Here is a 14774-nt window from a genome sequence, read left to right as displayed (position 1 = left end):
TAAATGTATGTTGTTTAAGCTGCCCAGTATATGATATTTTGTTATAGCAGCCCGAGAAGACTGAGACAGATGCTAATACTGAAATGACTCAGAAGTTGAAATTATCTAACAAGAATTTTAAAACAACTATTATAAAATTGCTTCAGCAAGCAATTATGAGCACCCTTGAAGCAAAGTCTCAGCAAGGAAACAGAAGATAAGAAAAAAGAACCAAATGGAATTACAGAACTGAACAATATAATAACTAAAACTTTAAAAGTCACCAGATAGGTTCAGTAGCAGAACAGAGATGACAGAGAAAAGAATCAGTAAACTTAAAGACAGATAAATAAAAATTACACAGTCTGAACAACAAAGAGAAGATAGATTGGAGAAAAAAAATAACAGAGCTTTAGGGACCTGTGGAACTGTAACAAAAGATCTAACATTTGTGTCATTGGAATTCCAGATGGAGAGTAGAAAGAATATGGGGCTAGAAAATAATCAAGAAACAAGGGCTAACAAATTCCCAAATGTGGTGAAAGGCATAAACTCACAGATTCATAAAGTGAATCCAGCGAATCCAGGTGAACTCCAGACAGGATAAACTCAAAGAAATCAACACCAAGATACATCACAGTTAAACTTCTGAAAACTAAAGACAGAAAAATCTTCAAAGCAACTAGAAAAAATAACACAACTATAGGGGAACAATGATTGAGTGATATTGAATTTTTTATCTGAAACCATAGAGGCCAGAAGTATGTGGAATATTTTTCAGTTGCTGGGGGAAAAAATGAACTGTCCACACAGAATTTTATAGCTGTGAATATATTTCAGGAGTGAAAGGGAAGTCAAGACACTTTTAGAGAGAGGAAAATTAAGAAAATTTCTCACCAGCAGACCTACTCTGAAAGAATGACTAAAGGATATTCTCCAAATAGAATGAAAAAAGAATAATAGAAAGAAACTTGAAATATCAGGAATAAAGAAAGAACAATGTAATGAATAAAAAATAGGGAAAATGCAGCCTATCCTTTTCTTCTTGAGTTTTTATTATTTATTTTCTAATTTTTAACTTTTAAGTTCAGGGGTACATGTTCAGGTTTGTTATATAGATAAACTTGTGTCATAGGGGTTTGTTGCATAGATTATTTCATCACCCAGGTATTAAGCCCAAGTACCCAACAGTTATTTTTCCTGATCCCCTCCCTCTTCCCATCCTCCACCCAATAGGCCCCAGTGTGTGTTGTTCCCCTCTAAGTATCCATGTGTTATCATCATTTAACTCCCACTTATAAGAGAGAACATGTGGTATTTGGTTTTCTGTTCCTGCATTAGTTTGTTAAGAATAATGGCCTCCAGCTCCATCCATCTTTCTTGAAGGGATAGATCTCATTCTTTTTTATGGCTGCGTAGTATTCCATGGTCTTTGCCCAGTCTATCTTTGATGGGCATTTAGGTTGATTCCATGTGTTTGCTATTTTGACAAATCTGACAAAAACAAGCAATGGGGAAAGGATTCCCTATTCAATAAATGTTGCTGGGATAACTGGCTAGCCATACACAGAATATTGAAACTGGACCCTTTCCTTATACCATATACAAAAATGAACTCAAGATGGATTAAAGACTTAACCTAAAACTGTGAAAACTCTGGAAGACAACTTAGGCAATACCATTCAGGACATAGGCATGGGCAAAGATTTCATGACGAAGATGCCAAAACCAATTGCAACAAAAGCAAAAATTAACAAGTGGGATCTAATTAAACTAAAGAGCTTTTGCACAGCAAAAGAAACTATCAATAAACAACCTACAGAATGGGAGAAAATTTTTGCAAACTATGCAGCCAACAAAGGTCTGATATCCAGCATCTGTAAGAAACTTGAACAAATTTACAAGAAAAAAACAACCCCGTTAAAAACTGGGCAAACTGCTGAAGTTTGACCCCAGCGACATCAAAGTTGTATGCCTGGCCGGGCGTGGTGGCTCTCGCCTGTAATTCCAGCACTTTGGGAGGCCAAGGCGGGTGGATCACGAGGTCAGAAGATAGAGACCATTCTGGCTAACATGGTGAAACCCCGTCTCTACTAAAAATACAAAAAAAATTAGCCGGGCGTGGTGGTTTGCGCCTGTAGTCCCAGCTACTCAGGAGGCTGAGGCAGGAGAATGGCATGAACCTGGGAGGCGGAGCTTGCAGTGAGCCAAGATCACGCCGCTGCACTCCAGCCTGGGCGACTGAGCAAGACTCCATCTCAAAAAAAAAAAAAAAGTTGTATACCTGAGATGCACGGAGGGTGAAATGGGCGCCATGTCTGTGCTGGCACAGGTATCATTGCTGGTATCTGGCACTGGCCCCCAAGATTGGCCCCCTGGGTCTGTCTCCAAAAAAGGTTGGTGATGACATTGCCAAGGCAGCCGGTGACTGGAGGGGTCTGAGGATTACAGTGAAACTGGCCATTCAGAACAGACAGGCCCTGATTGAGGTAGTACCTTCTGCCTCTGCCCTGATCGTCAAAGCCCTCAAGGAACTGCCAAGGGACAGAAAGAAATGGAAAAACATTAAACACAGTGGAAATATCACTTGTGATGAGATTGTCAACATTACTTGACAGATGCGGCACCAATCTTTAGCCAGAGAACTCTCTAGAACCATTAAAGAGATCCTGGGGACTGCTCAGTTTGTGGGCTGCAGTGTTGATGGCCGTCACCTCATGACATCATAGATGACATCAACAGTGGTGCAGTGGAATGCCCAGCTAGTTAAGCACAAAGGAAAATATTTCAATAAAGGATCATTTGACAACTACAAGAAAAGTGGGCAAAGGACATAGACACTTTTCAAAAGAAGACATACATGTAGGCAACAATCATATGAAAAAAAGCTCAACATCACTGATCATTAGAGAAAAGCAAGTCAGAACCACAGTGAGATACCATCTCACACCAACTATAATGGCTATTGTTAAAAAGTCAAAAAATAATAGATGCTGGCAAGGATTGTAGAGAAAAAGGAATGCTTATACACTGTTGGTGGGAGTGTAAATTAATTCCACCATTGTGGAAAACAGTGTGGCAATTCCTCAAAGACTTAAAGACAGAAATAGCATTTGACCCAGCAATCCCATTACTGGGTATATACCTAAAGGAATAGAAATTGTTCTGTTATAAAGACACACATGCATATGTTTTTGAGTTTTTAAAATTGTTTGATAGTTGAAGCAAAAATTATGAAAAGATCTGTTTCTGAATGTATAGTGAGGAATTTTGAAGACAATTAGGAGGAAGAAAGGATTAAACATAATTGGAGGTAAGGTTTCTACATTTCACTCAAAGTGATAAAACATTGATACCAGTAGATTATGATGTTACCTATGTATATTATAATACTTAGAACAATCATTATTAAAAACTATACAAACAGTTATACTCAAAAGCATAGGTAATCCAAAAAGGAATTATATAAAATGTACCTTGGTTTGTCACAGGAAGGTGAGAAATGGGAAACAGGAACAAAAACTGGAGGAAACAAAAAAAAAAATAAAATAAAATGGTGTATTTAAGCTCTAACATATAAAAATATTACCTTAAAACATAAATGTATAATAATTGTAAAATGTTTTATAATTGGTCTAAATATACCAATTAAACAGATTTTCATAATGAATTTTAAATGAATTTTTAAAATATGCTTTCTACAAGAAATTCAAATATAATGATAAAGACAGTAGGTTGAAAGTAAAAGAATGGAAAGTATATCATACAGATATTAATTAAAAAGCAGGAGTTACTATATTAATATCAAAGTTGACTTTAGATTAAAGGAAATTATTAGGAACAAGAGCAATTTACATAATGATAAAAGGGCCAGTCCATTAAAATATACAGTAATTCTAAATGTGTATGTACCACTTTTATTTGTATATAAAAATACCTGAAGCAAAAACTAACAGAACTAAAAGAAAGAAACAGACAAATCCGCAATTACAGTTGGGGATTTCAACATCCCTTTCTCAGAATTGCTAGAACTACTAGACAGCGGATCAGTAAGGATATTAAAGAGCTGAATAACACCTTCAACCAGACAAATTTAATTGACATTTATGGAACATTCCATTCTACAACAGCAGAATATACATTCTTTTCAAGTGTCCACGAAACACTTCTCAAAATAGAGTATATCCTGAGTAATCAAAGAAATCTCAACAGTTTTAAAAGAACTGAAATTAGGCAGAGTATGTTCTCTCATTATAATGGAATCAAACTAGAAACCAGTCATAGATAGGAAGAAAATCTCCAGTCAAGTCAAAGAGGAAATCTCAGGGGAGGTTAAAAAAAAAAGATACATTGAACTGATTAAAAATGAAAATGCACTTTATCAAAATTTTCAGGATCCAACTAGAGCTGGAAGGGAAATTTGCTTATATTAGAGAAGAAGTAAGGTCTCATACCTATAATGGAAGGTCCTACTTCAAGAAACTAGGAAAAGATGATCGAAACAAGCTCAAAGCAAGCAGAAGGAAGGAAATAAAGAGCAGAAATCAATGAAATTGAAAACATGAAAACAGTAGAGAAAAATCAGTGAAACCAAAAGGTGATAAACTTCTATCAAGACTGACAAACATGGCTGGGCACGGTGGCTCACGCCTGTAATCCCAGCACTTTGGGAGGCTGAGGTGGGCAGATCACCTGAGGTCAGGAGTTCGAGACCAGTCTGGCTAATATGGTGAAACCCCTTCTCTACTAAAAGTAAAAAAAAATGAGCCAGGCATGGTGGCGCACGCTTGTAGTCCGAGCTACTCGGGAGACTGAGGCAGGAGAATCACTTGAGCCCAGGAAGCAGAGGCTGCAGTGAGCCAAGATTGCACCACTGCACTCCAGTCTGAGCAACAGAGCGAGACTCTGTTTCAAAAACAAAAAACAAAACAAAAACAAAAACAAAAAATCCACAAGACTGACAAACACATAAAGCACTAAGATAAAAATTACCCATATCAAGAATGAAACCAGGAATATCATTACAGGTCCTGCAGACATTAAAAGGAAAATACAGTAAGAGAATACTATGAACAACTCTATGCATATAAATTTGATAACTTTCATGAAATAGTCCAGCTGTTTTATAAGCACATATTATCCAAATTTACCCAATATGAAATAATACGAGTAGTCCTATAACCATTAAAAAAACCTGAATTTGTAGTGAAAAACCTTCTATAAAGGAAGTCTCCAGGTTCAGATAGTTTCACTGGAGATATTAACCAAACATTTAAAAATCATTGGCATCAATTCTACACAGTTTCTTCCAGAAAATGTAAGAGGGAGGAACACTTCCCAACTTACTTTATGAGGCCAGTGTCACCTAATACCTGAACCAGACAGAGTACAAAATAAACTACATAGCAACATTCCTCATGAACATGGAAACAAAAATCCTCACCAAAATTTAGCCAGTCAAATCCAGCAATATGTAAAAAGAATTATGCATTATATATAATCACATGGAGTTTATTACCAGAATGCAAGGCTGGTTCAGTGTACAAAAAATAATCAGTATAACCCAACATATCAGTAGGCTAAAGAAGAAAAATCACATCATCTTATGTCAGTTAATACACAAAGAGCATTTGACCATATTCAGTACCCATTCATGATAACTCAGAAATCTAGGAATAGAAATCTTACTTGATAACAAGCATTTACAAAAAGTCTGCATGGAATATTATACTTAACAGTGAAAGACTGAATACTTTGCCACTGAGGTCAGAAACAAGCCAAGGATGTTCACTCTTACCACTCATTCAACACAGTCATAGCCAATGCAGTAAGGCAAGGCAAGGAAAAAATAAAACTATCTCATTTTCCAGATGACACAGTTGTCCATGTATAACTCCCAAAGAGCCTCCAAAAAAAAGTCTTCTAGAATTAATAAGTGAGTTCAGCAATGTCACAAGATATACAGATAATGCAAATCAATTGTATTTCTATATACTAACAAAGAATATTTGGAAATTGAAATTAAAAACATATGTACCATTTACAGTTGCTCCCCTAAAAATGAAATATTTAGGAACAAATCTAACAAGACAGATATAAGATCTATATGCTCAAAAGTATAAAAGTTGGGTGAAAGATGATGATGGAGTTAAATCAAAGAAGACTTAATTAAATGGAGTGACACACTGTGTCCATGGATTGAAACATTCCACATAGTAAAAATGTTAACTCTCTCTGAATGTATAAGTTTAGTGCAATTCCTATCAAAATTTCAGCAGGATTTTTTTGTAGATGAGCTTATTCTAAAGTTTGTATGGAAAGTTGAAGGAACTAGAATAGCTAGAATTTTAAAAAGAAGAATAAGTGGAAGAAAACACACCACCTGATTTTAAGGCTTACTCTATAGCTATAGTAATCAAGACAATGTGGTATTGGTGGAGAGAAAGAATCATAGATCAATGGAACAGAGTAGAGAACCCAGAAATAGACCCACACTAATACAACTGACTGATTTTTGACAGGTGCAAAAGTAGTTCAATGGAAGACAAATAGTCTTTTCAGCAAATAGTGGGCATCCATAAGCAAAAAATGAGCTGTCACTTAAACCTCATACCTTAAAAAAAATTAATTCAAAATAGATCATAGATTTAAATGTAAAATGTGAAACTAAAAAGAAAAAAAAAATCTTCTAGAATGAAACATAGAACATCTTTGGGAACTAGGACCAGGTAAAGAGTTCTTATGACATGGCACCAAATGTAAGATTTATAAAAGAAAAAAATTGATAAATTGGACTTCACCAAAATTAAAAAGTTTTGTTTTGTCAAATACCCTGTTAAGATGATCAGAAGATAAACTACTGGAAGGAAATATTTGCATATCATATACCAGCAGTCCTCATTTTATGTTATGTGGAATTGTAAATATGTGCACACTGAAACTATGCAAAACAATCTTAACATAATCAAGGGAAAAATTATGATTGTTCCATGATCCTTGAAATGTTTTGCCAGACATTAAAGCAACTACATTGCTATTGGTTATAAGTATATATAGAAATGAAAAAGCAATACTAATATTTATTTAGCACACTGTAATTTAAAACATTAGAAACATTTAGAATTATGCCGGGCACAATGGCTCACACCTGCAATCCTAGCACTTTGGGAGGATCGCTTGATTCTAGGAGTTTGAGACTAGCCTGGGCAACATAGCCTGGAAATGGTCTATGTTTTCTACAAAAAATAGTTTTTTTCTACCCCCCAAAAAAAAGAATTCTTTTTTTTTTTCTTTCTTGCTTTTTTTTTTTTTGACAGGGTCTCTGTCACCCAGGCTGGAGTGCAGTGGCAGGATTACAGCTCAAGTGATCCTCCCACCTCAGCCTCCCGGATGGCTGGGACTACAGGTGTGTGCCACCATGCCACACCAAAAAATACATTTTTTTTTTTTTTGAGACAGAGTCTTGCTCTGTCGCCCACACGGGAGTACAGTGGTATGATCTTGGCTCACTGCAGCCTCCACCTCCCAGGTTCAAGTGATTCTCCTGCCCCAGCCTCCCAAGTTACAGGCATGTGTCACCATGCCTGGTCATTTTTGTATTTTTAGCAGAGAAGGGGTTTCATCTTCTCTCTAGTTTTACCTTCTCTAGTTGGCCAGGCTGGTTTTGAACTCCTGGCCTCAGGTGATCCACCTGCCTCGACCTTCCAAATTGCTGAGATTACAGGCGTGAGCCACTGCGCCTGGCCAAAAAATTCAAATAATTTTTGTGTTTTTTGTAGACACAGGGTTTTGCCATGTTGCCTAGGCTGTTCTCGAACTCCTGGCTCAAGCGATCTACCCACCTCAGCTTCCCAAAGTGCTGAGATTATAATCTAATTATAATCTAATCTCATTAGAAAGAAGTATGATAATTAGCCAAGAGAGAAAAGATGCTTGCTCTGTGTCACAATTTTTTTGGAGTCAGGGTCTCGCTCTATTGCTCAGGTTGAAGTGGTACGATCACAGCTCACTGCAGTCTCACCCTCCTGGACTCAAGTGATCCTCCCACCTCAGCCTGAGTAGTTAGGACTATGGGCACACATCACCATGCCTGGCTAAAATTTTTAGTTTTTACAGAAAACTAAAAAATTGGCTGGGTATGGTGGCCCACATCTGTAATCTCAGCACTTTGGGAGGCTGAGGTGGGTGGATCGCTTGAGCCAGGAGTTCAAGACCAGCCTGGGCAACATGGCGAAACCCCATGTCTACAAAAAACTAAAAATTTTAGCCAGGCGTGGTGACTTGTGCCTGTAGTCCTAACTACTCACGCTGGGGTGGAAGGATCACTTGAGTCCAGGAGGGTGAGACTGCAGCGAGCTGTGATTGTACCACTGCACTTCAACGTGAGCAATAGAGCGAGACCCTGACTCCAAAAAAATTATGACATAGAGCAAGCATCTTTTCTCTCTTGGCTAATTATCATACATCTTTCTAAGTATGGATGAGCCTCCAACATTTCACCCTTCGTACTTTCAATGTTGTGAAATTTCTCAGAGAGTTCCTGTAATGTGAAGTTTTTTGCCAGTGTCATTTCATCCTTTTTATCACTTTCCTAATTTGTGTCTGTAAGTTTGCCTTTGCTGAGTCCCTCTGTCTGCACATCTAGAGCTCATCAACAGTGGCAGTGTTAACATTCCCACAGTCAGCCATTTCTTCTATAACTCCATGTACATTCAATTCAAATTTCATTGCCAAAGTTACCACCTTTCATTTATTTGCTGCGCTTTCATCTTTGCTGGCCAGTTCTCTGTTTAAAAAAATAGAATTTAAAAAATATAAATACAGAGAGTCTCACTATATTGCCCAGACTGATCTGGAACTCCTGAGCTCAAGTTGTCCACCTGCCTTGGCCTCCCAAACTTCTAGGATTACAGGCATGAGCCACTGTGTATATAACATTTTTTAAATGCCAGAATTATAAACATGGAGAATAAATTAGTGACAACCAGGGCACAGGGATGTAACAGAGTAGCATGGGAGGATAAAGTATAACTGTAAAGGAGTAGTACATAGTAGATTATGTGATCATGGTGGGACAGTTCTCTAGCATGATTGTTCTGGTAGTTACACAAGTCTACATCTCAGGTAAAATTACATAGAATGATACACATACACACATACATGTAAGTGAGTATATGTAAAAACTGGTGAAATCCGAACAAGGTGTTTAGTCTAGTTAACAGTATGGTACCTGTGTCCTTTTCTTGATTTTGACATTGTATCCTTATGTAATATCCTTATGTAAAATGTTAACATTGAGGGAAGCTGAATGAAGGGTACATGACACTCTCTGTACTATTTTTTGTTATTTCTTGGGAATTTATAATTATTTCAAAGTAAAAGTTTTGTTTTGTTTTGTTTTGTTTTGTGATGGAGTCTCGCTCTGTCGCTCAGGCTGGAGTGCAGTGGCACGATCTCCGCTCACTGCAACCTCTGCCTTCTGGGTTCAAGCGATTCTCCTGCCTCAGCCTCCCGAGTAGCTGGGACTACAGGTGTGAGCCACCATGCCCAGCTAATTTTTGTATTTTTAGTAGAGATGGGGTTTCACCATATTGGTCAGGCTGGTCTTGAACTCCTGACCTCGTGATCTGCCTGCCTCGGCCTACCAAAGTGCTGGGATTACAGGTATGAGCCACTGTGCCCGGCCAAAACCTTTTTTTTTTTAAGGCCTTCTTGAGAGCCAGGCACACATCGTTTTTGTGAGACAGATGTCACTAGTTTCTTATTGTGCTCACTTGCCTATCATCTCACAGTTCTAGAAAGTGACTCAGCCTTCCCAGACCTCTTTGCTTGGCTTTGGCAGCCATCCAGAGACCTCTAGCTGGGTGCAGGGAGAGTATCTCATGTTATTTTAGCCCAGAGAATCAGGATGTGGCGCCCCATGGATGTGATTGCTCCGCTGGGAGCTTGGTCTTTTTTAAGAGAGGCTGATTCATTTCTTTGGTTGGTGTTTCTATGGAGTGCTTGTAACTGGGGAGAAAAACCCATAGGTAATAGATGAGCAATTTGGAGCTGACAGCTGTTCATCATCCGGCTTTTTATAAATATCTGTGCCTTTTAATTTTTCTTGGAAGACAGATACATAAGCCACTGTGACTTTTCAGACTCTCTTTATAGGCACTATCTTCTCAAATTGGGAAGAAAACAGTGTCACATGTATAAAATATTTAATTAAAGTCTTTTATTCACCTCTAATGTAACTTCATTTTTAAAGTTTTTATATGTGAGTGGAGTGGGGAAGGATTCAGAGAAAATTGTTCGAGATTTGAGTATAGTACATATAGTAATTTAGCCATTTCAAACAGTTGAACAAATTGTACACCTGTGGTTAGATTGACAGTAATGACAGTGATTTAATTTTCATCAGCAAATTGCTCCTGCTGTGACAGCTCTTACCCATAGTTTTCTATGTCCAAGTTTCCCTAAAATGTTGTTGGGTTGGGTAGGGCAAGGCCAAGATAGTCTATGATTGTGAAAAGTGGAGAAGCAGGGTGTGGGTTATTCTACCTTAGGTCTCAGCTGTTTCATATGCGGTTTGAGGTTGAAGATGAACTTGCATTACTTCCCCTTAACTCAGTGGTTGTGACAAAAAGCCTTTCTATTCTTCCTGAATATTGGAAATCGGACTTGAATAAGCGAACCTTGGAACATCTTGAGTGTGTTTTTAGAGCTGAGGCCTATATAGGCAGACTTTGAGGGCTGTCTTCTCTGGGCATCTTAGAAAGTATTAGTAGTTTTGATAGCATAGATGAGAGAAGACTGTGAGTCTTGGAGCAGCAGTTTTTTGAGGATGGGCATCCATGGTAGACCACAGACATCTTGGGGAGATGTCTCCAACCAATTTAATCATCTCTTTGCTGCTCTCCTTAGGCAAGGCAGGCTGAGGTAAAGCGGCTCTTCCGCCCCATTGAGGAACTGAAGAAAGACTTTGATGAGCTGAATGTTGTCATTGAGACTGACATGCAGATCATGGTACGGCTGATCAACAAGTTCAATAGTTCCAGCTCCAGTTTGGAAGAGAAGATTGCTGCGCTCTTTGATCTTGAATATTATGTCCATCAGGTACTGTATTTCTTCGTCCATAAGTCAGACTTTTAACAGCTCCAAAAATAAATCCCCCTTTCCTAAGCCCTAAGAAAATAGCATCAACATCTTTACTTCTCTCCCAGAGCACAGACTATTTTTAATCTAGTCTTGTTATCTTTTGTAGTAAGATACAGTCTTAGAGGCCAGAGCCAACTTCTTTTTCTTTTTTCGTCTGAGTCAGAGTCTCACTCGGTCACCCAGCCTGGAGTGTAGTGGCGCGATCTCGGCTCACTGCAACCTCCACCTCCTGGGTTCAAGCTATTCTCCTGCCTCAGCCTTCCGAGCAACAGGGATTACAGGTGTGCACCACCACGCCCAGCTAATTTTTTGTATTTTTGATAGAGATAGGGTTTCACTATGTTGGCCAGGCTGGTCTTGAACTCCTAACCTCAAGTGATCCACCCACCTTGTCCTCCCAAAGTGCTGGGATTACAGGCTTGAGCCACCATGCCTGGCCAGCCAACCTCTTTTTCATGTGGAGTGTTACCTTCTTTAGTACCTCTGAGGGTACCACAGAGATAAAATAGACATAGTCCTAGTTATGCAGCTTATAGCCTGGAAGAGGAAGTAATTGAATAATGAACAATTGAACAAATTAATTAAATAATGAGATAATTTAAGATTGTAATGAGGGCTCTAGAGGGTGATGTAAGAATATGTAACTGGAGAACTTAGAGCCTAGTCATGGATAATAAGGGAGGCTTCTCAGAGGATGTGACATTTAGGCCAAGCGTTATAGGATGATTGGGGTTGGCTGGGTGAAGAGGGGGGACTAGAGCAGGGGATGGCAAACTACTGCCCATAGGTCAAATCTGGCCCAACACCTCCTTTCCTAAATAAAATTTTATTGGGGCACAGCGACCCCTATTTCTTCATGCATTGTTTATTGCTGTTTTTATGCCACAATGGCAGAATTGAGTAGTTGTGACAGAGACCATATGGCTCACAAAGTCAAAAATATTTACTACCAGGCCCTTTAGAAAAAGTTTGCCAATCCTTAGATTAGAGCATTCCAGCTAGAGGAAACAACATGTGCAGAGATTCTAGGGCAGGGACAAGCTTGGGGAGATTGAGGGCCTGGAAAAGATTGGAGTGACTGGAGCACAGTGGCCTGGAGGGGAGCATAGATGAAGTGGGAAGGTTCGGGGGCTGGAGAGGTGAGGTTGGATATATCATGCTCTTTATGATTTTAGCCTTGATCCTAAGAACCACTAGAGAGTTTGAAGCAGGGAAGTAACTGATCAGACTTATAATAACTAATATTTGTTGAGTGTTATCATATACCAGGCACTGCTTCAAGTGCTCTGTATGCATTAATTCATTGACTTCCGTGGCTGCCCTATGAGTAGGTACCACTATTAATCCCATTTTATAACCGAGGAAAATGAGGCACAGAGAGATTATGTAATTGCTCAAGATCATCCAGCCTAGTGAGTGGTAGAGCTGGAATTTGCAGCAAGGTCTGTCTGACCCTAAACTCTGTGCTCTAAAACTTTTGGCCACTCTGTTTCTCAAAGGCAACTGGTACCTTTTGAATTAAGCTCAAAAGGTGGAGCTAACAAGGAGCCAATAAAAGCCATTGATTTATTCAATAAATAAATCAAGTGTCTACTAACTCCCAGGCACTGTTCCAGGCACTTGAGATACGTCTATGAACAAAATTAGGGCTTAACCTTCTAGCAGAAGCAGATAGACAAGCATAAGAAAGAAGTAATTATATGTAATGTGTTTGTAGGTGATAAATATTGTAGAAAAATAAAAACTACGGCGAGATAGGAACTGGCAGCATTGAGAAGGGGCATCTCTGGCTGGAGGAAGAGCAAGTGCAGAAGCCCGGTGGTGGGAACATGCCTAGTGTGTTTGAATCAGCTGGAGCTGAGAGCGGGCAGAGGAGAAGTACATACAGCTCAGAGAGATAATGGGAGGAAGAATATAGAGGGCCTGTAGGCCATGGAAAAGAGTGAACTTGGATATTATTGAAGGATATTGAGCAGAAGAATGATGTGATCTGACTTACTTTTAAAAGGATTCCTCCAGCTACTGTGTTGAGAATTAGACTGCAGGTGGGGGGCTTGGTAGAAGCAGAGACCAGATAGGAGGCTATTGCAGTAATCCAGACTAGGGGCAACAGTGGCCCAGGAGGCTGTGTAATCATAATCAAAGGCTTGTTTGAGATCCTTGTCAAGACACAGATCCTCAATGTCCTCCCATGCACCATGCACGACAGTGCCCTTGTTCTCTGTAAACTGGGCTAAAAGACATGCTTTCTTCCTTTAGGATTTTGCCAGCATCTGTGGTGAAAGAGGATGAGTATGCACTGTATCCATAGGAATTATGGGGCAGCCTCTTCATCTTCTTTCTCTGCTCATAACTCTTTCTCAGGCCTCAAATAGCAGGACTCTGATCCTCTTAGAGAAAAAAAATGAACCTCGGTTCTCTTTCCCCTTTCCAGTCTTACTCTCCAGGGTAAAAACCAAGAACTCCAACAGCTTTTCCATTAGAGATATTTAAAGGATTAAGGATATAAGGGGTTATTTGCCAACTCAGTCCTCCTTTGATGTTGACAGCTTCTATTTTTTCTCATCTTAACATATTTGGATGAATCTTTAGGTATCAGGTCACCATGGGCTCTTGCACATGAAACACCAAAATGACTGGAGAGCTTATCATACCTGGAAGGGCGTGAGTCCACAGGAGGCTTGGGCTAGCATTGCCCCAACAAAGTTCTTTGTTTTCCCTTGTAGGCTCTTTGTCACTTGGCAGTGTCTTCCCTAAGGTGACATCCCCATTCTGCTTTCACAGGCCACCTCACCAGACCCATCCTGAGGTCATCCCAAAATCAGTCCCTGGCAGAAGCCAAATTTGTCTGTTGGCAGAGAAATGTTCTGGATCATTGGTGTTTTGACTGGAAGGGCTGGTGCATCAGGCTGCCATGCAGCAATGTTAAGCTGTGATTTCACTGGGGGATTAAGTAAGACACAACTCGGCCCGAGTCCCAGTTGTGATGGGGGCTTGGGGTGATGTAGTACTAGTTTTAAGGAAGATGGCACTTTCCTAGCCAGGAACTTCCCCAGTCCTTTCTCATTCCAGACTCACTGAATGGTGGTTTGAGGAGCTGTAGGCTCCAAGGACCCAAACCAGGTCTGCCAGGCTTCCTCACAGCCATATTTGAATTATTAAACAGGATATGTGAAAAGCAAAATCTTGTGTGTGGAAACAGATGGTGAGTTATTTATGAGGAGCGGCCTCCGTCCGCCCCATCTACCTCGGGCAGTACATTTGCCTTCTCCCACATGTCTCCTCAGCTGTGTGCCACCATTTTTCCCCTTCGCTGTTTCCCATTCTCTCATTGTCTTATCAGTGCCCTGCTTCTTTCCTTTCCTCCAGGGTGTTGGCATAGTTCCCTCCTGCACTCCCTCCTCCTCTTCCTCTCTGCCTGTCCCACCCCACCCCGAAGGCAGCCTGAGAACAGTTTTGGCCCCAGACCGAGATGGGGAGCTGTGGACCTGGGCTATGGTCATGGTTTCTCCTGTATGTCACCAGGGGGGCCCAGCTTTTGATGTGCACTGGGCAGAATGAATGTTTCTTCCTCACTGTTAGTGAAATAAACCATGAGAAAACATCCCAAAAAGGCTGAAGTGCTTATATAAATGTCTGCATTTCTATCATGC

The 14774-nt window shown here is 39.7% G+C and overlaps 1 protein-coding gene across 3 annotated transcripts in view; it reads left to right on the top strand.

Moving 5' to 3' along the window:
- The window catches only part of SIL1 (SIL1 nucleotide exchange factor), a 248200-nt gene that overhangs the window by 157308 nt on the left and 76118 nt on the right, over positions 1-14774 (top strand). For all 3 annotated transcript variants that reach the window (XM_008954583.4, XM_063604245.1, XM_034960598.3), the window contains one exon: positions 10888-11079. In XM_008954583.4, coding sequence (XP_008952831.2) covers positions 10888-11079 — 192 coding nt within the window. The remainder of the gene's footprint in view (positions 1-10887; positions 11080-14774) is intronic.

The sequence above is a fragment of the Pan paniscus genome, chromosome 4, assembly GCF_029289425.2.
Source record: "Pan paniscus chromosome 4, NHGRI_mPanPan1-v2.0_pri, whole genome shotgun sequence".
Taxonomy (NCBI): Eukaryota; Metazoa; Chordata; class Mammalia; order Primates; family Hominidae; genus Pan; species Pan paniscus.
This window is presented reverse-complemented; position numbering and strand designations above follow the sequence as displayed.